This window comes from Lycorma delicatula, chromosome 12 (genome assembly GCF_047948215.1).
Source record: "Lycorma delicatula isolate Av1 chromosome 12, ASM4794821v1, whole genome shotgun sequence".
Classification (NCBI taxonomy): domain Eukaryota; kingdom Metazoa; phylum Arthropoda; class Insecta; order Hemiptera; family Fulgoridae; genus Lycorma; species Lycorma delicatula.
Genome location: NC_134466.1, coordinates 1,376,650 through 1,404,209, shown reverse-complemented (window position 1 = coordinate 1,404,209; position 27,560 = coordinate 1,376,650). Strand labels below are relative to the sequence as shown.

Here is a 27,560-nt window from a genome sequence, read left to right as displayed (position 1 = left end):
ATACATAAAACTGATCGGTGACGTCATGTAGGTCATCATTACATTAATCGATATGGGTGTTGTATCGTTAATCGATCATTCTTTACTGTTCAAACTTCAAAATCATTGTTGGTTTTTACAATCTAACAGCTACTCCGTTAACGCTGTAAATTTATAATGATGTTCTGCATCAATCGGTCATCATTACTCTCAGCGACAGGGGGTGTTGTGGATTTTTAATTTTTTATAGTTGTGATAGCTAATTATTGACAGCTGATGTTATTTTATTTATATTTTACATAAGAAACAAGATTTCTCGGACATACATTTCGTTAAATAAAAAGTCCCCTAGGCCATTTTTAACGCGATTTTGAAAGGCTGGAATGGATTGAGACTTCGCGACCACCCGAAACGTTAGGTCCTAGTCCCGCGCATCTAGGTCCAACCGTTCTCGACATACTAGCTCGAGCGAATTCGTATATGTCAATTCACTAATACATATATATTTACAGTAAATAGTCAAAACCCACCGGGTTGGTCTAGTGGTGAACGCGTCTTCCCAAATCAGCTGATTTGGAAGTCGAGAGTTACAGCGTTCAAGTCCTTGTAAAGCCAGATATTTTTACATGGATTTGAATATTAGATCGTGTATACCGGTGTTCTTTGGCGGTCGGGTTTCAATTAACCGCACATCTCAGCAACGGTCGAACTGAGAACGTACAAGACTACACTTCATTTACACTCGTACATATCATCCTCTGAAGAATTATCTAAACGGTAGTTACCGGAGGCTAATCAGGAAAAAGAAAGAATTAAATAGTCAAAGTCTCTCTCTCACACTTTCTCACGCTCTCTCTCTCTCTCTCTCTCTCTCTCTCTCTCTCTCTCCATGTCTTTCACTCTCTTGGTGCGGGTGTGTGTGCGCGCGCGTGTACGTGCGTGTGATAATATACATGTACAGTAAATAGTCAATGTCTCTCTCTCTCTCTCTCTCTCTCTCTCTCTCTCTCCATGTCTTTCACTCTCTTGGTGCGGGTATGTGTGCGCGCGCGTGTACGTGAGTGTGATAATATATATGTACAGTAAATAGTCAATGTCTCTCTCTCTCTCTCTCTCCATGTCTTTCACTCTCTTGGTGCGGGTATGTGTGCGCGCGCGTGTACGTGCGTGTGATAATATATATGTACAGTAAATAGTCAATGTCTCTCTCACACTTTCTCTCCCTCTCTCTCTCTCTCTTGCTGTGTGTGTGCGCGCGCGCATGTGTGTGCGTGTGATAATGAATTTGTACTGTAAATAATCAAAATCTCTCTCTCACACGTTCTCGTTCTCTCTCTCTTTTCTGGGTGCGGGTGTGTGTGTACGCTCGTGTGCGTGCGTGTGATAATAAATATGTACAGTAAATAGTCCATGTCTCTCTCTTACTCTTTCTCGCTCACTCTCTCTCTCTCTCTGGGTGCGGGTTTGTGTGTGCGCTCGTGTTCGTGCGTGTGCATTTTCGATCTCAATCCGCTAAATTCAACGATTTGATTTCCGTTTACTTCGTCTTTAAATTTACCTAGTAATTATTTTATTTTTCACAGAATAATTCGGATGGTCTTTCGGATAATCTGACGTATCGAAATGTTGAAACAGATCATCACTTCCCATTTTGGCGTAAAAATCGTCGGTTTCAAAGTCGTAGATGCAACTATCCTTATCCGTGTACAGCAGAGAGATTTTCGATCCGTATTTTGGCTTCATAACGTTGTAATGAAAATCGTACATTACGGTTTTACTGTGATCCAATATCGTAAAGCCCACATAAATCGGTTAATTTAAATGCACCGTATCTTTGGCCATTTGTACGCCGACTAATGACTGTTTGAATATTATGCCGTCTATAAAGGTGGTTTTCGCGATTAAATTTCTCAGTTTTATTTCGTCGGTCAACAGTTTAAAATTCTTGTAGTTTCTTACGTTTTCCATACTTTTACCGAACACAGAATTGTTCATCGGCTTGAAAAAGTCTTTTTCGAAATCGTTCGCGGCTCTTTTTCCGTTTTCAGTATTCAAATCTATATAGCTCTTGAGCCTCTTTCTGATCAAAGGGCAATATATTGCGCACTTGTTTGACAATCAACCCGTTCGCTATAGCGTGCTTGAGCACTACATAGTGGGAGACGTAGTTTGTTTTATCGTCGAGAGCGGTCAATAATTTTCTACAGAACCGGGCGGGGGCTAACGACACCGGTAGAAACGGCAAATCGTGCAAGTTTGTCGGATACGTTACATCGACTTCGAATATATAGCCTGTATCCGCATCGTTAGGATGATTCATTATAGAATCTAAAATTGTATATAAATGCTCTTTATCCACCCGTTTGAAGTTGCCGTATGGTAAAGGCCGACTCATACTGAACCCGTATAAGTTATTGGCGTCAACGTAAGCTATATATTTACTAGGGGCGTCGGGATTGTAGTTTTCGAGGTATTTATTATTTGATACAGCATGTTTTTGCACACAAGTTGAAATGCCGCTTCTGATGCCCGATTCGATAAACATTTACATGTCGACGTCTGTGAACGGTTCCAATTCAACGCGGGTTTTATATAGCACGGCGTCGAAAGCTTAACCGGGTGCTGAAATATAGTGCGCGGCATCAAGGCGGTATTCTCGTAGACATAGGGATCTGAAATTCTCGACAACGTCAGCCAACAATAGCACATCGCATTTTAAATATACATCGCTGTATTCGCCCGACGTTTTACATTTAAAATGGTCCCGTACTATTTTCACATTCATCGTTGTCAATATGCGAATCGGTAAGGGAGCTGTAACATTTTTCTTTCGACGGCAGCTGTGTTTCATCCGATTTCGACCACGAATCTGTATATTCGTAAGGGTACACGTCCTTTTTCGTGACCGTTGGTAAATCGTCAGCTGCAAAGTGTTGTTGTGATTAAATGATTGTTTTGGTAAATTGGACGCTAATTTTTCCAAACTCGAGGCCATAAACTGAAAAGTGTCTACGAATTTTACGCTTAAAACGTCAGACATCCGTTTCGTAAACTTTGTATATTTTTCGGTGGTTTTAGGTATTATGTTTATATCCTCTTTATCGTAATCCAGCTGTCTTATAATGAAATGCAAGTCGTAACCGGTTAAATTGTGAATGAATATCGGTATCGTATTTTACGCTTGTCTGCGTAAATTGCATAACGCGGCTCGATAACGACCGGTTAAGTGACAATGATCGCGAACTTTTTTGGAATGTAAACCGAATCCTGCATTACACATTTCACACCGTTTAGCGTTGTCGAATTTTCTTCGTTCATCGACGGAAAGAGGCGTCATTGCAACGTGTATCATTTCATCGGCAACTTGATTCGCGAGATCGGATAGAACATTTATGAAATTTTCAGCCGCTTTTTCGCCTCTATAAAGCACAGGTTCTTGTGGGAGGACTTGTTTTATTTTATCGAAAACCGATTCGTGACAAACGAAATACAAACAGTAACTCATCGGTTCGTGGACACGGGTTGTATAACTATATGATTTTGTATGACACGGCGTTGGATTCAAAATCGGCGTATGCTACAACAGGCATTGGAAACTGATTTTTGTACCTTTTAGATTTCATTATATTTTCACCTAGGTTTGGTGTCTTTATGTGCCGGTTCATTGTAAATACAGCGTTTTAAACGGGCTTTCATTCTATCTTCGCTATTTCTATTTTTATAATAGAATGTAAAACAACGTTTGCATACATCTATTGCGTGATTGTTTTTCGTTAATCGAGACCTAACCGATCGTGAAAAATCTTTTATGTAGCGATAGTGTGAAACATCATCTTTCTTTAAATACTTTTTTTTTGTCTTCAGTCATTTGACTGGTTTGATGCAGCTCACCAAGATTCCCTATCTAGTGCCAGTCGTTTCATTTCAGTATACCCTCTACATCCTACATCCCTAACAATTTGTTTTACGTATTCCAAACGTGGCCTGCCTACACAATCTTTTCCTTCTACCTGTCCTTCCAATATTAAAGCGACTATTCCAGGATGCCTTAGTATGTGGCCTATAAGTCTGTCTCTTCTTTTAACTATATTTTTCCAAACGTTTCTTTCTTCATCTATTTGCCGCAATACCTCTTCATTTGTTACAATAAATACAAAACCTCTTTAAATAGGTTTTAAAGAGGTATTTACCTCTTTAAATACAATAAATCAAAACGGTTTGGTTTTTCAATGGTTTGGCAAACATTTAAAGGTCTAACTTCATCATTACCTGCCAGCGTATATACATTTATAGAAACATTGTTGACGGATTCAAATTTTTTAACATCTTTTGGAATAAAATGTTCAGCATTTTAAAAAAATTAGGGTTCAAATATAGAGATAGAAGAACAATTGCTAACATGTACAGGAACCAAACAGCAGCAATAACAATTGAAGAATATAAGAAAGAAGCCCTAATAAGAAAGGGAGTCCGACAAGGATGTTCCCTATCTCCGTTACTTTTTAATCTTTACATGGAACTAGCAGTTAATGATGTTAAAGAACAATTTAGATTCGGAGTAACAGTGCAAGGTGAAAAGATAAAGATGCTACGATTTGCTGATGATATAGTAATTCTAGCCGAGAGTAAAAAGGATTTAGAAGAAACAATGAACGGGATAGATGAAGTCCTACACAAAAACTATCGCGTGAAAATAAACAAGAACAAAACAAAAGTAATGAAATGTAGTAGAAATAACAAAGATGGAACGCTGAATGTGAAAATAGGAGGAGAAAAGATTATGGAGGTAGAAGAATTTTGTTATTTGGGAAGTAAAATTACTAAAGATGGACGAAGCAGGAGCGATATAAAATGCCGAATAGCACAAGCTAAACGAGCCTTCCGTAAGAAATATAATTTGTTTACATCAAAAATCAATTTAAATCTCAGGAAAAGATTTTTGAAAGTGTATGTTTGGAGTGTCGCTTTATATGGAAGTGAAACTTGGACGATCGGAGTATCTGAGAAGAAAAGATTAGAAGGTTTTGAAATGCGGTGCTATAGGAGAATGTTAAAAATCAGATGGGTGGATAAAGGGACAAATGAAGAGGTATTGCGGCAAATAGATGAAGAAAGAAGCATTTGGAAAAATATAGTTAAAAGAAGAGACAGACTTATAGGCCACATACTAAGGCATCCTGGAATAGTCGCTTTAATATTGGAAGGACAGGTAGAAGGGAAAAATTGTGTAGGCAGGCCACGTTTGGAGTATGTAAAACAAATTGTTGGGGATGTAGGATGTAGAGGGTATACTGAAATGAAACGACTAGCACTAGATAGGGAATCTTGGAGAGCTGCATCAAACCAGTCAAATGACTGAAGACAAAAAAAAAACAAAAAAAAACATCTTTTATCTCGACTGCAAACTTTAACATGCTAAAGTCATGTGTACTTTTTAAATCAACAGTATAACGTTTATCTAAGCGTTGTGGGTCACGACTGGTTACGTGTTTCGATAAAATAGCCCATTTAAAGCAGTATGTCTTTATTGTTAACATTAATCACAGCCTTTTTTTGTTTTATTTAATCGGGTAAGGCTATATATGAAGAACCGAGTAACGGTTTAAATTTATTTATACGCAACATTAAACCGTCGATACTGATTAAAGACCAACCACTGCCTTTAGCTTGAAATTCGGATTCTTCGGCTAATATTTTTTCAAACGCTTCGTCTATAACTTTATCTAAATCATTACAATTATATATCGGTGTACTTTTAGTTTTAAAATTAATGTCTTGATTATCGATTTGGTCGCCCCGACTTTTTTCATATGTACATTCTAACAATATATTCAATTTTACAGCATCTGTTGTTACCTGTGATTTTAAGATGTTGAGAACGCAATTTTTTTTACCGTTTAAAAATAAATATATATCTTTACCTGTTTCATCTTCATAATCTAATAAATTTATATCTGTATCTGTTTCATCTTCATTTTTATAGTAATATGTGATTAAATTATTTATAAACGCATTTTCTAAAATTGTGAAACAATTCGCGTCACAGATAGTTAATCTGGCTCGCTTTTTAGCGGTTGCGCAATCATCGTCTAAACGTACACGTTTACAATACATAGCGTCTATATAATAACTGAATAAAGTACTGTATAATATTGTATTTATATAGTGAAATATGCTATTGCGCATGTGCGAACAGAGGTCAGTGCTACAAACGAGGGAATCCCCATGATATCTTGCACGCGCTCTATGTTATTTAATTCGTATGAATGACTTACATATAGATACGTTTATCATCAAACCTGCTGTTTCATCAACAGATTTAATGTATTTTGCAATGTCCCGCAAATCTGAAGAGACATATAAGATAAATAAATAGATTATTTGCATTGAATTATTTATTTTAAATATAGACGTTTCAAACGGAAGTTTTTAAAATTAAGAAATTGAATAATTTCGTTGATTTTCCTAAATACGCTACCGAACAAAGCGCCGGTTTAGATTTAGTTTCAACGATCGATACGATTTTAAAACCGGACGAAATAAAAATAATCGCGACTGGCATTGCTACATCGCTGCCTAAAAAGTACGAAGCGCAAATAAGACCTAGATCGGGTATGGCGATTAGCTAAGGCATTACAGTTGTTAATTCACCGGGCACGGTCGATTCTGATTATCGCGGTGAAATTAAAATCGGTCTTATAAATTTGGGCGATAAAGAATTTACGGTGCAAAGGGGATTGAGCATCGCTCAATTGGTAATATCGAAATATAAACGCATATCGTGGACGGAAAGCGAAACATTAGTTGAAACCGAACGTAATGATAAGGGTTTTGGTTCGACTGGTCAGAGACAATAATCTGTTACTTATTCGTATGAATGACCTATATATAGATACATTTATCATCAAGCCAGCTGTTTGAAAATCTTTATTTACATTAACATTGAATATAATGTTTATTTATTTTAACGTTGAACATATTTTATTTTTTTGTTACATTCCACATATATGAAATTGTTTTTGCAAATGTTCACTAATATTTACAATAAAGAATCATTAAATTGAAAAAAGATGCTCGCAAAAGAGTGTGAAATTTGTGGATTTTGCTTGTAAATGCTGCATATATGTAACTTTTCTCTAGAATTGGACTAAGTCGCCTGTTCATTAACTTGGAAAAAGATGCTCGCAAAAGAGTGCGAAATATGTGAATTTGTCTGTAAAATACTTGCAGTTGGGTTAGGTTTGATGCAATTTTGTTAGATTTTCTTAGGTTAGATTTGATGCAATAGATCGTGGATACGGTGTTCTTTGGTGGTTGGGTTTCAATTAACCACACATCTCAGGAACGGTCGAACTGAGAATGTACAAGACTACACTTCATTTACACTCATTACATATCATCCTCATTCATCCTCTGAAGAATTATCTAAACGGTAGTTACCGGAGGCTAAACAGGAAAAAGAAAGGAGGAGATTTGATGCAAAAATTTGCGCTAGAGGCGGTCACCCATATCTACTCTCCTGCAAGAAAAAAATCGCAAGGTGTCAGGTCTGGACTCCTCGGGGGCCAAAGTACGGGTCCTTGCCGGCCTATCCATCGATCTCCAAATTTTTCGTTCAAAGCGTCCATGACCGACGCACGAAGTGCGGGGGAGCACCGTTTTGTTGGAAATGAAGTCGATGAACGTTTTCGAGTTCATCCGGCTGAGTAAAGCAATAATCGGTTATCATGTCAAGATACACGACTCCATTAATTGTTTTTTCAGCAAAGAAGAAAGGCCTTGCTACACGATTTTTCATCACACCACACCAAACATTAACTTTAGGCGAATCGCGTTGTTTCTCGATAATTGCGTGTGGGTTTTCAGAGCCCCATATTCGTGAATTGTGTCTGTTAACGCATCCATTCGCATGAAATGTAGCTTCGTCTGTATAAATTATATCGTCTAAAAATGATTCGTTTTCACTTATTCTGTCCGACATTTCAACAGCGAAATTGTAACGTTTTACACCATCATCGGGTTTCAATTCCTGCAGTATCTGGATTTTGTAAGCGTGTAATTTCGATTTTTTACGTAAAACTTTGTGAACTGTTGATTTTGGAATACTTAATTCGACGCTTCGACGGGAGATGGACTTCCCAGGACTTCTAATTAGTTCAACCGTTTCGTCCGGTACACTCGGTCTGCCGGTTGATTTCTGTTTCTTAACCGATCCGGTTTCTTCGAATCGTTTGAACCGACGCGTTATGTTATTTTTGTGTGGCGGATCTCTTCCGAATTCACGTCGAAACGCACGTTGAACTAAAATTACGGATTTTAATTCGGCCATCATTAAAACACACTTTGCTTTGTCTTTATCAGAGAACATAGAAACTCGCTAAACTCACCGCAACATCAATACAAGAACTGACGTTGCAGTTACAACTGTTGAAAACAAACTTTTGGGTTGGAGTCTTTCAGGGATACCAATATAACATCTACAAATTTGCCTACAATCTTCCTATGAATTACTGAAACCGCGCCATTCTTTTATGATAACTCTGTATATATATATATATATATATATATATATATATACAAAATTATGCATATATATATATATATATATATATATATATATATATATATATATATATGCATAATTTTATTCGTGATTTTTATTGAATTACCTTTTTCACTGGAATACCTAACAATATAAACTGAACAAAAATATGTTTTTAAAATATAAAATTCAAATGAGGCTTCTATCAAATAAAGGTTTCACAGATTGTTGATTTTTTAATTTGATATCAACCTCAAAAAATCAAAATTTAAAAAATTTAGAAACTATTAATTTCTTTTTTTTAACTAAATTTATCCACCAAAAAATTATGCAATCATCATTATATCCTTTACTTTCCAAAATTCTATTCTCTGAAATATTTTGGATATAATGGAATAATTTGATTTTAAAAGTTGTTTACTGTAACTTTGTCGTTTTGTGTACTGTTGTTCAAATAAAACTATAAAATAATAAATAAAAGAGCCGAATAGAAATTCTGTTATTTCAGATATATTTAGGAGTTCAATTCTGCAGACTCTTTGTTTTGTAATTTGTCAATTCTCTTTGTATTGTATTCTTTGTTCATTTAGTAATATTGTACAATGCAATTCTGTTATTAATTAGAACTCAACACTATGGCTAGGAAACAAACCAAGAAATTGATAACATTAAATAAAATTGATGACATAATAATAAAATTTTGAAATTTGATAACATTTAGATTTGTAAATCCTTAAATGTCAGACAATTAATATTCATTATTTTATCAATTTTCTCATGAAGGATGACATAGTTGGTTAAAATATGAATTTTTTGTTCACCGATTGTAATAAATAAATATTTACAGTTCACACAACCAAATCATAAATACAAAATCTTCAATTATTTGTTGTACATAGTGTATTGAATCTGATTACTAATGAAATATAAATAGTCAATTTATAATTTATTTAGTCTGCATCATAATCTACTGCCAATCATTAATTTATTGCCGGGTTTTTTTTTTTAACTAACTTAAACTATTATTGAAATTCATTTACTAAGAATTCAATAAAGAAGATCTGATAATCTCTTTTTTATGGATAAATAAGTCTGTGACAATAACTTGTAATAACTAATGTGACTGGGTTTTAATAATGCGAACACAATTCAAATTGTTTTAAGTGTTTGAAGTAATAACAATAATAAAAACAGCTTCGAGTTGTGTTTTATATGTTTTTCTAAATGAATAAAAATTAGCATGTGTTTTTTTACTAAGTGGCTTATATATAACAACTGTGCAAATGATAATTTAAGAAATGTTCTCAGTCAACTTACAGAACGGTAAGGAATACAACGCAATACATTGCCTAAGTTTTTTATATATATATATATATATAAGTTAAAAATATGTTCAAGAATTTTATATTCTGTTTCCTTTCTTTTTTTCTTACTTGTATAGTCATATCAAGAATAATAGGTTAACAAAAGTAAGTGGTAACAAAGACATGAATTTAAATTTTGAAATTTGTAACATCCAGTTTAACAAATCTCTCCCACAATTGTTTTTGAAAATAGTAAAAATATTATGATTCTTTGTGATTTCTGCTGTAATAAACCTTTTAAATGTCTTCAAATATCCAGTACATTTTATTCTCTTTGCCCTTCATAAATCATTTGAATTCATAAATGTGTTTTCACAGTAAGAAACAAAACATATTTCATTATATATAATTCAATATAGATAACGATATTATATTTCTCATACAAGAAACAAATTTTGCCACATTTTTTGACAGCTTTATTCTTCCTGTCTAATAATATACTATGGATTGTCCTTTTTGGATGATATTTTGAAGTTCCCTTCAGTAGAGTTCATCAGCAGTACACCCAAACTCAAATTCTAGTTTCTCAAGTACACCTGGTTTCTCAGATTCTAAACATCATAATTCTTTATTATCTTTTATTTATTCATAATTGTCTGAAGGATTACGAATTGGGTATTAGGTAGATTTCATAAGAAAGCTACCTGTTATAATGGCTACTGTGATTGGACTTTAATATTTTTGAGTTAATTACAAAAATACATACATATATATATTTCACTTTCTTGTGGACATTATAACTGCCATAATTTTGCGCCAATCACTTTCAAGTTGATACATAAAATATAATGACCCAAAATCTCAGTTGGGTTTGTTAATGGGCAAAATCGGACCATGGGGTTGGAAACAGGGAGCTGTTTTGAAAAAGCAAAATATTGCTATAACTTTCTTATTAAATAAAATAATGAATTTGTTTAAAGTTCCTACTATTCTTTGGATAAGGCCCTAAAACTTATCTAAGTTTTTTGATATCACAAACCGTCGGCCCAGGAGGTGGAAAAAATGAGGTTTCGAATACAAAAAAAAAAAATCATACCTCCCTTAATAGGCACATATCGAATCAGTTTAAAGTGATCGTTAGTCCTTTAAACATTAGCTAAAACTTTTGTCTGAAACAATTTTTGATATGACCAACCCTTACGGCAAGGGATGACCAAAATGTTGCTGGAATTGTAAGATGGGGCTTGTATGCTAAACATGTGAAACTTTTTTTCACATGCAACCGTTGCTATATTGATGAAATTAAAAATTTTTCTTAACTTTAAGGTGGAAATCTTTTTTATCCCCTACTTAGCACCGGTGAAATCTTTCTCTGCCTTCCCTAAAGGGATTTTAATTTTAGAGGTAGAGATAAGAACTTCTAGAAAGCCAAAAGTTGCTCATTATTTAAATAATGTTTTGTACAGACTCAGGCCAACCAATCTTGAGATATGTGCTTAATTGAACTCCAACTACCAAAGTACACTAGTATACACTGTCTAGTATTCAAATCCGTATAAACTCAACCGACTTTCACTAGGATGTGAACCTCAGAATCTTCAACTTCCAAAATCAGCTGTTAAAATTTTTTTTTTTTTTTAACTTGATCTCACCTCATTAGCTTTAAACTTGGGCATGGTAGATGGAAACGGAATTTTTCTAGCATATGAAAAATTCCGTACCTAACCAGTATTCAAACCCAGGAACTCTAAATGAAAAGCCAAGACGTTACTGCTGCACCATGGAGATCAGTAAATGATTAAACAACTTTTACAATCAACTGTTAAACATTTACTTCAATTTAAACCACATTAATACTTCAAAATAATAAATATATGAAACAATCATAAAACAAGCAAACGTATGACAATAATAAAGTAAAAAAAGAATAACAATTTAAAAGGTATTATTGGAAACTATTTGTATAGGTTAGTCAAAGGTGCAGAAAGTCAAGGTTATTTTTTAAATAGTATTATTTAAAAACTTATTAGCCGAGTAGTTAAAAAAAAATATCTTATTTATGTTAAACAAATTGGTGAGAAGTTGTTTTAAATAGGTTGTTTTTTTTATAAGTTTATAAAGTTAATGTAGAAACATTTTCTCCTTTTACAAGAGTATCATCACTCTTTTTCATACATAATTTATATCTATCTAAAGATTCCTTATAGAAAAATTCTTTTGATTTAAGCTCTATAGTTGCTTATGAATGATACTAAATTATTACTTTAGCATCAGTGTAAACCATCAGAAGTAGATAAACCATTGAGTTCCATAATTATAATTTAATTAAGTTTCTTGTTAGGTGTTGAGAAAGAAGTATTTGAAACTTCTACAGATTTGTTCTTTTTAATCAATTAATAGTTTTTTTCCATTATCTATGGCATTTACTTTTTTATGCTGTATTTCTCTAATTTCCTGTGAAATAGCATTAAAGGTCGACTCAAATTATACTCAATTGGTCATATTTGATTATGTGTTTTTATGAAGCAATATAGTTGCAGCATCACCAGCTCAAAAATAATTAATCTGTGATTCTCTTTGGAATTCAACAAAATATTATAATTGCTTATAATTTATTTAGCTTCGCAAATGAAACCAGGGTACTTGTTTAATTTTAATAAACAATCCTATCTCAAACATTTTATCCAAAATTGCATCATTACTTTTATCGGCTTTCAAATAAAATTATAATTTCTTTCTTAGTTCATTAATGAATTTTTTATTCCTTCTTCTTGCGGTTCAAGCTGTCTATATTTCTTGAGAAGTGTTTTCCCTCTACCCAATTTATAAAAGAGGAGTACTGTTTTATTTATTTCTTAATTTTGTATTTTATAAAGATGCTCTCAGTGTTCTTTGTCTGTATACATCAATAAGAAATAAATAAATACTTTATTCCAATAAAAATACGAGCAATCAAATACGCGTCTGTGTATTATATATGTGTGTGTGTGTGTGTGTGTGTGTTGAGAGCGCGCGTATTTTGTTTGGAATAAAGTATTTATTTTTTTCATACTGATGTCCGGGGTTTTGTTTTTATCTTTGACCAACGAGCAAATAATTTCGATAAAAAACTGATAAAAGACTTAAAAGGCATTCGATGGCTGCGAAATGACGTCAGCGGTAATCTGGAGCAAACATTTTATAACTAGCCGCTAGTAGTGTAGTAGTAAGTTCCTGCATTAAAATCAGCTGTTTTAAATTCGCACACACTCGTACAGTAATGTTTTGTGGTTAAGTATTTGTAGTTAAAAAGTAGATATGTATTATTAATAGATTTAAGTTTGTGATATGTAAGTAAATATAATTAAAGGCTGATAATATGGCTACTTCTCGTTTTAGGTAAATATTCTTATTTAATTACTAATGCCGTTTACTTTTTTCACTTCACTACTGTAGTTCACTGTTTTAGGTTATGTTATGACTCATTCTTATTGTTTATCAATTTCCTTGATATTAAATGAATTAATCATATAGTCACTTTGTAAGTAATTATTAATTTTATCTATTTTTTTGTGTTGCTTTTTTTAAACATTTCTGAAAATAAGATGCTCCCACAATCTATCATTTTTATAAGTAAGGCTTATGATTATTTATAAGAATGGTCATGTTATTACTTTTTAATATTAGGAATTTATGATTTAGTCTCCGATCAAAATGTAAAAAATGTGTGGTTAACATATTTTTCTGTAATATGTGTCCATTTGTTTATATTTAAGTTACGCAAACTGTGCATGTTGTCTAACTGTATAGTATCTTTTTTTTAAATTAAGTAGCAATATTATTTGTAGTTTAATTTAATTCTGGAGACTTATGAGTAAGAGTGACATTATGTTTTACATTATTCTACTTAAAAAGTTGGTAGACATTGATAATACCACTTGTATTATCAAAAAATAAAATGTTGCTGGTATCCGGTAACTTATTTGTGGCAATTTTCCTTACTTAATAAAATTGTACAAATATGTAAATATCTCATTTACTTTAACTAGTGTTCTGTTATATTATTAGGATTACATTAAAATTCAACTATATGAGTACCGGCATAAAAGTTTTAATTATTACATATGTTATGTCAAGATAAAAAACCAGCAGAATGATATGAAATACAATGCATAAATTTTCTTTGAGGTTTTTCTGTCTTACTGTGGCTTTAAATCCAATCGTAATTAAAAAATAATTAAGATGGTAGAGTTGGACTAATTCACAGATCTTGTAAAACAATTATTTAGAAAATGTAAAAGTTAACTACATTAGTGTGGTGATGCATCATTTCTTGTTAGAAATGAAATCTTCCTTTGTGATCGTCTTCATGTACCATGAAATGAGAAGAATTTAAAACCAAAACACAGCAAATGTGCTTTATACCTGTGAAAACATCCAATTTTATTTACAAATTATACTGCTTTTGGTAAAAATATTTGTTACAGCTGTTTTGTTTGACATATTTTGCTTGGAAAACAGCACTTCAATGAGTTCTATAAGTGTAAAACTCTACTACTAAACCAAAAGTACTGGCAGAATTGGAAGTTTAAGGCAGTTTGCTCTTCAAAGAACACTGAAAATTTATTAATTAAACCGTCCAATGTGGCTTCAAAAGAAAAAAGAAGCAATATTTACTTTCAGAGGTGTTTTTTTTTAATTTTTCACGCATTATTTGGTGTTTAAAGGTAATCAAGCCATTCTTATTGGTCTAGAAAATCTCACAATCCATGTCACATGGTTTTTTACATATTAAGTTTCAAATTGTATTAAAAAAAATTATCTTTATGATATCAGTTTTTTTATCTTTGTCAACTTGTTATTTCATAGATATTTCTTCTTTATCAGAACCTTTTTTTTTTTTTTTTTTTTTTTTAAGTTGTTGAATTATTGAATATCAATTTAATTATAAATTTCGTATACTTACAACTTTAAATGACAAAAATAATTATATTTCTTTAAACTGTAATAACAACATTTGACAGAAAATTATTACACTTTTAAAAAATAATTACAAAATTATTTAAAATAATAAGATATTAGTAGTAATATTTATTTATTAAATGAGGTCATAAATACTTAAAAAATAACATATTTACATAAAAAGTTACATATTTATCCTGGAGTTAAGCACATGGGCATCCATATACAGCCTGATGTATAAAAAAACCTCACAACATTACAAACAATTCTAGTAACTACTAATAAATGACTTAAGATTAATACTTAATTTATATACAAAAGAAATGTATCAAAATACAATTTTCTAGTTCATTATATCGTTGAATGTGATATTTATCGACTATCAATTTGCAAAACTATTCTTTTAGTGCTTTATTTCTGAACAAATTCGCCAATTTTTTTTCTCATTTGTCAATATCAGAGTTTTATAAATATTCAGGAGTTTATTGAAATATATAACAGATGTACACACAGGGTTTACAATATTTGATTATAAGATTTTGTAATCAAAACATTTTTATATGCAAGTTGGACAAACAAATATATTGAAGATATAAAGATTCAAGTGCATATTTTTGTTTATGATTCAAAGGAATAATCATTGGCAGTATTCATTTCATTTATTATTTTGATAACTTTGAAATGTACATTATGTAAAACTTTTAAAAGTGATTTGTTCACACTTTCCTCGTGCTTGTATATCCCTATGCTATAGTAAAGTCTGTACGTGAACATAAACAAACTATGTGTATTAATTATCGTTTTTAGCCTATATAATAACAAATCAAAGTCTAATATTTATAATTAAGTAAATGTGTTTAAAATAGAAATCAGAGATAAATTGTAAAATCATTCTGTCTAGGAATAACCACTGATCAAAAGAAATTCAAAAAGAAATTTGTTTATTGCATTTAATTAGAATAAATGCAATAAACAAAAACCTAATAATGCAGATCAGCTTAGTGAAAACAAACCATATTTTCAAGTATAGAAAGCATGTCATTATTAGAAATCAATGCCGATAAATGTAAATCCCTTGCGCTTAAAAAAAATATATATAATATAAAAACAGTTAAATTATAATTAACAAAACAAGTTTAATTTGAACACAATTATTGGATTAGGGAAATTGTATGTTTAGATTTTTTTTTAAATTTGGTCAAATTCTGTTATATGCCTGCAAATTTTTAAACATTTTCTGTACATTTATATCGATGTAAATAAGTGTTGCAATAATACAGGAACTTGTTCATGTAAAATTTTTTTTGGTATTCTGGAAGCGAGTCGATCTTATCCAATCACATTGTTGCAATAAGCATGCTTGTCAGTTTATACGCGGTCTGACGTGTCAATTCATTGCCTGCATTGAGTTATAGTGTTCAGTTTATAATTTTGTAAAAAGCTATGGAGGTTCCTGATAATATTTTTGAATGATTTGCATAAAGTTAAAGGTGGTGTATTTTTTTCTTTCAAACATGTAATATTTAAAGGAGAAAACCTGTATTAATTGGCACATGACACGTAAACTGAAAGTCGATAAAGGTAACTTTACAATAAAACTGAAGATAAACAAGATTTCATTATTGGTTGGATCCTAATTCCCATTTAAGTGAATCAAGGTTACCTTTTGGAAAAGAATTGTAAAAGTTTTGAAAGCGTGAGCTACAAATAAACTACAACACTTTTGTAGATTGATGTAACTATTTGCAAAAAATGTATGCCACTAAATTTTAAGAACGTCCAAAGTAATAGGAGGGCCATTGTTAACTGTCTAAATTGTTGAAAATTGCAAGTATAATGTTGGTCAGGTTCCCAAACAGCAACGAGTTTTTTACGGAATTTGTCGTAAAGCAGGTGAATGTTTTTTGTTTGCTGTAGAAAGTAGAATAACGATAGTTTCCCATCTATTATTGTTATCATATTGCATCCATAACTCACCTAATTTTAGACTGGTGGTTATCATACAATCATATAAGGAATATGATTAAACATTACAAATATAGTAATTTCAACCATACCAACTAGTTACAGACCTTGTATTAGGTAGGCATGCACACTAATATTGATGAAAGAATGCAGGGCGTTGTGAAATCTTTAAGGTAGCATTATGGAAATGATTGTGTGAATTTACGTAAAGGAAAACCTATCTGCAGAATACAGTCCATTTAAGCATATAATGGAAGACATCACAACAACATGTTAGATTTTTGGTTTAATAACAATATTAAGTGTTAAATTATAATAATATGAAATATATTGTATTTATTAGTATTTATACTCCTTTAACTATACATATTTATATTGATATTAGCATATAGTAAATGTATTATAATTAAAAGTTGCAGCTGGGGATACATTTTGTTAAACTGTTTTTCATAATAAATATTTAAAAAATCAGTAAAGAGTTGCACAATTTTCTTGGGAAATATAATTCTGGCTGTTTAGGGCAAAAAGCCCTCTTGACAAATTATTACTTATGTTACTTAGAAAGAAAATTATTAATAAGACCTTAGTTTTAATAATTTCATCGGCCAGTATATACAGTTATAAATATTTTTTTTGCTTCAAATACTGACAAAATATATAATGCACTGTGCCTTGCCGGTAAAATTATTTAAGTCTTTTAAGAGATAATGAATTTTGTATAAAAACAGAGATACTTTGACTAAAATTTTAAGAATCCAATAACTACATTTGTCCACTCCCTTGACAAATTGTAAAAAAAATTAAATGACATCGATCTCTTACATTCAGAAGTTTTGCAGAATTTCACAGTTTGGTTCATTAAGTTTTGAAGGTATCAAGCAAAACATGAACTAACAAAAAATAAAAAAATTAAGCTTATTGTTACACCTCATTTCATAATTAAATTGCATACATTCATAACCAAAGCGATATATTAATATAATGTATTTTTGTAATTAGTGACTTTGAATCCAGAAACAAAAAAAAAAGCGTTTATTTTTATAATTCATGTATGTGACATTGTTGTAAATTAATTACGCATTAATGTTATGAACAAGTTCAGTCTCTGAAGATTGGAATTAGACTGATAATAGAGAATTAGATACATTATTCATATAAAATATCAGCTGTGACAGAGCCTACTGAATATAGACAAATTCAATTTATTTATAATGGATAAAAGGAACTAGACAGTTACCTTTTTTTGTCTTCAGTCATTTGACTGGTTTGATGCAGCTCTCCAAGATTCCCTATCTAGTGCTAGTCGTTTCATTTCAGTATACCTTCTACATCCTACATCCCTAACAATTTGTTTTACATATTCCAAACGTGGCCTGCCTGCACAATTTTTTTTTTCTACTTGTCCCTCCAATATTAAAGCGACTATTCCAGGATGCCTTAGTATGTGGCTTATAAGTCTGCCTCTTCTTTTAACTATATTTTTCCAAATGCTTCTTTCTTCATCTATTTGCTGCAACACCTCTTAATTTGCCGCTTTATCCACCCGTCTGATTTTTAACATTCTCCTATAGCACTGCATTTCAAAAGCTTCTAATCTTTTCTTCTCAGATACTTCAATCGTCCAAGTTTCACTTTCATATAAAGCAACACTCCCAACATATACTTTCAAAAATCTTTTCCTGACGATTAAATTAATTTTTGATGTAAACAAATTATATTTCTGACTAAAGGCTCGTTTCACCTGTGCTGTTCGGCATTTTATATCGCACCTGCTTCGTCCATCTTTAGTAATTCTACTTCCCAAATAACAAAATTCTTCTACCTCCGTAATCTTTTCTCCTCCTATTTTCACATTCAGTGGTCCATCTTTGTTATTTCTACTACATTTCATTACTTTTGTTTTGTTCTTGTTTATTTTCATGCGATAGTTCTTGCATAGGACTTCATCTATGCCGTTCATTATTTCTTCTAAATCCTTTTTACTCTCGGCTAGAATTACTATATCATCAGCAAATCATAGCATCTTTATCTTTTCACCTTGTACTGTTACTCCGAATCTAAATTGTTCTTTAACATCATTAACTGCTAGTTCCATGTAAAGATTAAAAAGTAATGGAGACAGGGAACACCTTTGTCGGACTCCCTTTGTTATTACGGCTTCTTTCTTATGTTCTTCAATTGTTACTGTTGCTGTTTGGTTCCTGTAGATGTTAGCAATTTTTCTTCTATCTCTGTATTTGAACCCTAATTTTTTTAAAATGCTGAACATTTTATTTCAGTCTACGTTATCGAATGTCTTTTTTAGGTCTATAAACGCCAAGTATGTCGGTTTGTTTTTCTTTAATCTTCCTTCTACTATTAATCTGAGGCCTAAAATTGCTTCCCTTGTCCCTATACTTTTCCTGAAACTAAATCGGTCTTCTCGTAGCACTTCTTCCACTGTCCCCTCAATTCTTCTGTACGGAATTCTAGTTAAGATTTTTGACAGGCTAGTTAAGCTAATTGTTCTGTATTCTTCACATTTATCTGCTCCTTCTTTCTTTGGTATCATGACTATAACACTCTTTGTGAAGTCGGATGGAACTTCCCCTTTTTCATAAATATTACACACCAGTTTCTGTAATCTATCAATCGCTTCCTCACCTGCACTGCGCAGTAATTCTATCGGTATTTTGTCTATTCCAGGAGCCTTTCTGCCATTCAAATCTTTTAATACTCTCTTAAATTCAGATCTCAGTATTGTTTCTCTCCTTTCATCCTCTTTGATTTCTTCCTCTTCCTCTATAACACCATTTTCTAATGAATTTCCTCCGTATAACTCTTCAATATATTCCACCCACCTATCGACTTTGCCTTTCGTATTATAAATTGGTGTACCATCTTTGTTTATCACATTATTAGATTTTAATTTATGTACCCCAAAATTTTCCTTAACTTTCCTGTATGTTCCATCTATTTTACCAATGTTCATTTCTCTTTCCACTTCTGAACACTTTTCTTAAATCCACTCTTCTTTCGCTAGTTTGCACTTCCTGTTTGTAGTATTTCTTAATTGTTGATAGTTATCGATATTATAGTTGTGTCAATAGTTAGGCAGTTATAGTTTTATTTTATTTTTAGAAATAAAAAGGAGGAAAGGAAGTATGAATCTTACCACTGTCATAGTGCAAAATTCTCGTATTGCCCTTTGTATTTATCTAAATTTATTTTTTATATTTTTATTGTTTTTCTTTTTTACAGTAAAGTAGATGAATATGGATTTGAACGACCACCTGATTTTGATTATATATCTTATGAAGATTTTATGTCAGAATATTTAAAAGTTTTGGCAAAACGAGCAAAAAAATGGTCTGATTTATTAGGAAATGGAAGATCAATTATGAAGAATCGTCTTGCTAAAAGATACATTAGGAAAGGAATACCTTGTGAACACAGAGGAAAGGTTATTATATTTTTTAATTATTTAAAATGTTTAAGGTATGAAGATATTTATATTGAACATTTTTAACTTCAAAATGAAAGGAAGATTTTCATTCTGATGTATATATATATATATATATATATTTTTTTTTTTTTGTTAACTTAAACTAGTTGGGGTTAAAGAGTTCTTTTGTTATGGTTGTGAGCTTAACCACTTGAAACCAAGCTCTGAAATCCTGGTAGCTGAGTTTCAGGGAGAGCAAAGGGAGTGTTGGAAGTTTTTCCCCATTGTTTTCAATATTGTTGTTAGTATTTCTAATTACCATTGCAGAAAATATTAGGATGGTACCCATCCACATATAAACATATTCAGATCGGTTTACTGATACATTTATTTTTAAATAAAAACAGTATAAAATTTAAACCTGTACTTAAAAAAAAAAAGCCAGTAATGAACTGCATAACTCTCATTAAAAAAACTGTGACCAAAATTATGACTTTTTTTCCATATTTTTATATAAAAATATTTATATTGAATTTTGTGATATATAGTTAAATAAATAGATACAACAAAAAAAAACTGATTATTTCTATACTTGTGGAATAAAAGTTGAATGATGGATGATGTTTTATTCTTTTTTTTAAAAAACAAATAATAGTTCCATCATTTATTTGTGGTTTTAAAAAAATGAAAAAAACTTTTTTTTTTCATTTTGGGGGCTCCCATAATCAAGGGGAAGCATTCAGTCAAAATTAATTTTTAAGAAAATAATCCAAGAGGGGTGATAATAAATTTCAAAAAAGAAACTTTGGTACTTATGTATTAACGCCACCGCAGCTACAGCTTTATTTAAAAACAAAGTAGTCAATCGGATTTCGGTTGAAAATGAGCCGATATAGAGTTTAACATAGATTCAAAACAGTCTCTTTATTCATTTTAATAAATTTTATAAATATAATTTAACCAAACTTAACCTACGCTTGCTTCGCTCGCTAACCTTGATTAATTAACAGGATTGTTTTGATTATTTAAATAATAAATAATTGCAATAATTACTGAATTTATTAAATAAATACTCAAAAAATTACGGTGTTAATTAATCAAGGTTAGCGAGCGTAGGTTAAGTTTGGTTAAATTATATTTATAAAATAAATAAATATAAATAACCATAAATAAATATAAATAACCAAATATAAAATGAACAGTATAGTTCATTTTCCACCGAAATCCGATTGAGTACTTTGTTTTTAAATAAAGCTGTATAGCTGCGGTGGCGTTAATACGTAAGTATCGAAACTTTTTAAAGTTATTTAAAAAGTACCAAGTTACAGCCAACACACAAACAACATACAGCCAACAAAGTATAGCCATAATTCTAAGTAAATAGAGTTCTAATTTTTTAGGAAGGGGGTGAACATTTTTGGTTATTTTTATCTTTTTCAAGGAATACTAAAGAGTAAGCCCGATAAAAAATATTTTTACGTTTTAAATTGAAAGAGTAATGTACGAAATGGATTTAAATTTAAAATACATTAAATTTTTTTTTAAATTAAAAAAATGTCTTTTGTTAGCACAGACCATTGGAGTGGGATAGGCTAAAATTTGGTTGAAAAAATTGATGTAGAAAATATAGCTGAAAAAAATCCCATTAACTCCTTTTCTGAAGCAAGATATAACTAAAAAATTTTTTTTTACAAAAGTTGTTTATTAATATTCACAAAATTATTAAAAATATATATAACCTTAATTATGCAAATTCTGGAGACGATTTTGTTTTCCCCCTTGTATCCCCTCCCCTTGACCTTTCGAATTGAAAATTGAATAACATCAGTGCCCTTACTATAGAAATACTGTAGTTGAGTTAGGTGAAAATCGATCAAGTAGTTTGGGAGATAGAAGGCGATTTACATGCCATCTTACATACATACATATGTATGTACATAACATACGTACTTACATACAGACATACATACACATATTTTGTCGCAGAAATTTTGATTTTCAGTTTTCTGAGGTTCTTAGGGGTCAATCATCAAAATTTGATGAAAACCAGATATTCCCAGTTTTGACTGATCACTACTTTCCCTTCTATATATCTGTAGCCGCTATATACATGGGAAAGTAAAAAAGAAAAATATAAGGTGTTCAAAAAGTGATGCAACCTTATAAGAAAATGGGTCAGTTACAATAGTTCTTGAAAGTGGCCTCCGTTTTGCGATTCACATAATTGAATATGACATTGCATGCTCTTAAACACATGTAATGTTTGTTGAGGAATTGCAGCAACCCATCATTCAGTTTTATTATGCAATTTGGGAATGGTGTGAGGATGAGTTTTGTAAGTGGCATCCTTAAGGTATCCCTACAAGAAAAAGTAAGGAGGGGATAAATCAGGAGACTGAAGGAGCCCAACAACTTCAAAATCACTTTCCATGAAAACACTGATCTAAGAAAGTCATAGTGTTGTTGACTGTATGAGCCGTAGCATTATCCTGCTGAAACTAAATGCACTTTAACTGGTCTGCAGGTAATGTGTTTACAAAGTATTGCTCCATTTGTATGTAGCGCTCACTGTTCACTGTGCCATGAAAGAATGTCATAAAGATTCGCCTATGTGACATTGCACACCAAACACCCACTTTTCATTCTTGCAGAAGAAACTCTTGCAGTTGATTTGGATTTTCCATACACCAAACGCATGAATTCTGTGCATTCACGTATCCATCAAGGTGAACCATGTCTCGTCAGACTAAAACCAACCGTCGAGTTCTTTCCCATCTGGTGTTAGAGATGAAATGAACCATTGACAGAAAGCTACGTGTTTTCCAGTGTGGCAGGTAACAAATCGTGAATAACACGAATTTTGTATGGATGCATCTTTAAACACTTGCGCAATGCTACGTGGGCACTACCAAAGTGGAGACCGAACTGGCTAGATAGACATTGCTCAGACTTCTTGAAACTAACAGAATATGCAGCTTACATGTCAACCAACTTTTCTGGTAACATGTTGGTAGACCACTTTTGGCTGCATCTGCCATATTCCCTGTCTCTTGGAACCTGTCATTCAGCCATTTGATGGAGGACTTGTTTGGTGTATCCACAACCGTACTTTTTTATGAAGGTATTCTGGGTCCGGGCATAAGCGACGCATTTAATATATTGGGAGACTGTAGGAAGCTAACTGAGAGATATCGCCGGCTATCAGCCAGATTAAGGCTCTAAGCGCTTTAATGTTGGACATGTACTTACTGGCATTCAGCGGCCGGCCTAGGCGTGGCAGCGAATTGCTGTCTTTGATGAGATAAATTTAACTGTTTCGGCAGGATTAATTATGTTTAAAATGTGTCAAGATTTGGAATGAGCATAAATTACAAAACTTTTAGTTTCTTACTCTTATTTATTTTGTAATTGTTTTTTTCAAAAAAGCTAAATTTTGAAAATGTCATCTAATGTTTGAGTTAAAGATGTATAGTTTTTTGTTGAAACTCTAAATCTATGTTCAGTTGTAATGTTTGTATATGCATGCATTGCCATGCACATACATATGAAGTGTAATAACTTTTCACTGACTGGTTTAACATATTTTTGTATATAGGCTTATGTACATAGGGCAATCTATTGGTAAAATCTTAGGACTAATATCTCTAGTTGGGAGTGGTGGTGAGGGGGGGTGAGTTTGGGGTCAATTTTCTCAAAATTTTGCTAACATAACCCCATTTTATATTAAGCTCTATAAATGTATGCATACTTATCTTACCATTTAAAAAAAAAAGCATTTTCCCAAAATTTCTTTCTTCCAAAAATCAAAATAGCTAAGTTTTTATTTATTACTTATTTTTTTTAAATGACTTCCTAGGCATAGTAGTAGTGTATGCGATCCAGAAAAATATTTTGAGATGGGGAGCTGATCAGAGTTTAAAATTACTGATTTATTTTAAAAACTTTCTTGCTTAAAATTTGTTTAAACTCTTAATTACTAAAGTTAATAATTAAACCAATAATATTGGTTTAATTATTAACTACAAGTTTAAATAATAAACTTCTAGTAATAATATTACAATAAAAATTTCATCATAATTCACCCTAAAAAAGATTTCTTAGGTAACTTTTTATTGGTTGTAAATTTTTTTGTGGAATTTTTTTTAGTTTCTTCCATTTAACATAGTAAATCAGAAAAATACCTTCTTGGAAGGGTGATTTTTTGGAGGTGGGGAGCAGTAAAAATAAAATAAGACTTTTTTCAAGTTTTGAAGCTTTTTTGGTTTATTTAAAAAATAATGATAATTTTACAATTAAATATCATCATAAATTATCCCCCACTCCAAAAAAGGAATCTTAGGTAAACTTTTTTCATGAATAATTATTTTTCTGCTATATAAGAGTAAATAACCGATGTCAGGAAAGTATTACAATGTTGATGTCAGATTTTTTTTATTCTGTCATCACTAGACAGCATACATGTGTCAAAGAAGCTTTTCTTTGAAGAGTTGTATAGTTTTTTTTTATTATAAAAGCAATTTATTGAAAAATGTTTTATACGCTATCAAAACCATTAATAAAATCCATTTTGTTTTCTATTACTGTTATTAGTTTCAATGTATGAGGGTTGTTTTTTTTCAAGGTCCGATCGGTTGTGAAATAAAAACCTGTGCAAAAATCAGACGAACCTTTGTGCATATGTGTTGCGCAGCGTCTCTAGTATGGCCTTCAATCACACTGCGTCACTTCGTTTAGTTCTGAACACGTAGCTAGCACGTAAACATGTCTACAACAATAGCATCTCCCGCCAAGTGTGAAGTGTGTGCGGTAATTCGATTTCTTCAGGCTGAGGGGATGTGGCTGAAATTCATAGACGAATAAGTAATGTGTACGGTGAAACTTCAATGAGTGACAGCAAAGTGCGACAATGATGCAGAAAATTTAAAGCGATTCAAGAAAATCGTCGGTTCACAATTTCTGTATTGAGCAATTCGTTTCCTGAAATTTCAAGGTCAGCTCTCTACACCATTGTGAGTGAAAGACTTCAGTACCGCAAACTGTGTGCGAGATGGGTTCCCAAGATGCTGTTCGACCATCACAAAACAATGAGAATGGACGCCTCCCTAATGTTTCTCCAGCGCTACCACAATGAAGGAGAAGATTTTTTGAACAAAACTGTCACAGGGGACGTGACACATTTCGAAACTGAAGAAAAAAAGAACAATCCAAACGACGGATGCATTCTCATTCTTCCAGTAAACCAAAGAAGTTCAAGCAAACCTTCTCCAACAGAAAGTGTATGGCTACTGTGTACAGGGACTGGAATGGAGTTCTCTTGGTGGAATTCATGGAACATGGCACAACCATCACTGCAGCCTCATACTGTGTGACTCTTCAATGTCTACAAAGGCGATTCAGAATAAGCGGAAAGGAATGTCATCATCAGGCATTGTCTTTCTCCATGACAATGCTCGACCGCACACTGCAGCTGTAACAAAGAAGCTCCTGCAGCGTTTTTGTCGGGAAGTGTTTGATCACCCACCATACGGCCTGGACTTGACTGCATCCGATTTTCACCTCTTTGCTCGCATGAAACGCTGGCTAGGAGGACAACATTTTGGTATAGACATCGAGCTCCAGACCGGCGTAGAAACAAGGTTGAAAACACCGGCGGCTCCGTTCTATGACGAGGGTATTGGAAAGTTAGTACCACGCTACGACAAATGTCTAAATCGGAGTGGCGACTATGTAGAGAAATAGCGTAACTATGTAAGTAGTTGTTACAAATAAAAAATTTTTTATTTTCACTGTGGTTTTAATTTCATGACCGATCGGACCTTCAAAAAAAATAACCCTCGTATATGAAGAAAGCCTGTTGGAATTGGAAAAATTATGCATAAAAAATATTCTACTTTTCATCACTTTTCCTAGTAGTACAGTTTTAAAGTTCCATAAATTTTTAAAAGTTATTTAAAAAAATTATTGCCTCCTACATGTAACTGTAGAGTATAATAGATCTTGTATTTGTCTATATAGTTATTATGCGTAGTGGTGGTACGACTGTAAAAATTACCCTTTTCATTACAAGTAGTCTTAATTTGTAACTTTTCAGTATAGTCTTTCCATCCCACTGTCAGTTGAAATTATGAAACTACGTAACAATCTTAATAATGTTGTTAAGAATGTGGATCGTTACAATAAAAAGTATCCTGAGAGCTTAGATAGTATATTTTAAAGTATGCTTACCTTTTTTTCTTGTTTTATTCAAAGCAACCATTAGAAAATCTATAAAAATATTTAAGTTGCAGGTAAACTTCTGTTTGTAAATTTAATTTATTTTTTGAAGATTATAGCAAAATTATGAAATATTGAAATTATATAAATTGGAAAAGAGGTATTGGAAAAATTAGGTACTTTTACACATAATTTTACTTAATTAATGTAGGGCTTTTTCAAATAAAATTTGATGCAGAAAAGATACATTTTAATATGGTGAAATCTTTGTTTAATTTACTTTTAAGATATGTGTTCTTTTTTGTGAGGGTAAATTAGTAAAAATAAATTCACCTACAAAAACAAAACAAAAGAGAAAGTATTTAGAAAGAAAGTAAGTAAATAAAAATAGTCAAAACATTAAGAAAAAAAATTGTAACCTACTTTTAATATCTTGTTTATTATGTCATCCATCTTTTTTGTAATTTTACAGTCTATATAATAAGATTTATGAATTTTGTTTTATTACATTTTCCTATCATTACATCTTACTATTATCTCACCGTTATCTTAATTTTTGTCACATTTCATTAAATTTATAATAGCTTAAATTATAGATTACAGAATTCATGATTTGCTTTTTCTTCATAATTACTAGATTTTACAGTTTTATTTAAATTTGTTTGAAAGAAAAAAAAAATTATTTTTTTATAATTTAGCCTTAATTTCTTCAATTATTCTTATCATCATTTCATCACAGAGTAGTTCAGTGACTTTATTTCAGTTTCTTTTTGGCATTTTCTTGGTTTTCATCTGTCGCGCCTACCAACAGTGGGTATAAGAAAGACTGCTTAGGAATTCTTTTATCATGCATTTGCTCTAAATGTTGCTCTCACTTGTTTCTATAATGGTGTATTTCATTGTTAACAATAAATCACCATATCCTGACGATTGTCCTTATTCCTCATCCATCTTTGTTACACCCCTCAAACTCCTCAAAAAGGACATTTCTGCAGCCTGTATCCTACTTATTATATCCTTACCTTTAGTGACCCTTACTTCACTGCCATACAGAAGTGTTGAAACTGTCATGACTGTATACAGTTTTAACTAGGTTTGAAACTCGCCCTTTTCATGAGGTTCTTCCTAATAGTACTATTCATCAGTCTAAACCTCTTGGCCTTCATTTCAATGTCATAGAATATGCGACAGA

At 31.9% G+C, this 27,560-nt stretch overlaps 1 protein-coding gene across 4 annotated transcripts in view; it reads left to right on the top strand.

Annotated features, from left to right (window-relative positions):
* The window catches only part of LOC142332983 (growth hormone-regulated TBC protein 1-like), a 79,664-nt gene that overhangs the window by 11,692 nt on the left and 40,412 nt on the right, over positions 1-27,560 (top strand). For 2 of the 4 annotated variants that reach the window (XM_075379743.1, XM_075379742.1), the window contains exon 2: positions 19,972-20,173. In XM_075379743.1, coding sequence (XP_075235858.1) covers positions 19,972-20,173 — 202 coding nt within the window. Of the gene's footprint in view, positions 1-12,903; positions 13,204-19,971; positions 20,174-27,560 lie in introns of those variants that run through there. The other 2 variants (XM_075379745.1, XM_075379744.1) reach the window with 2 other exon arrangements.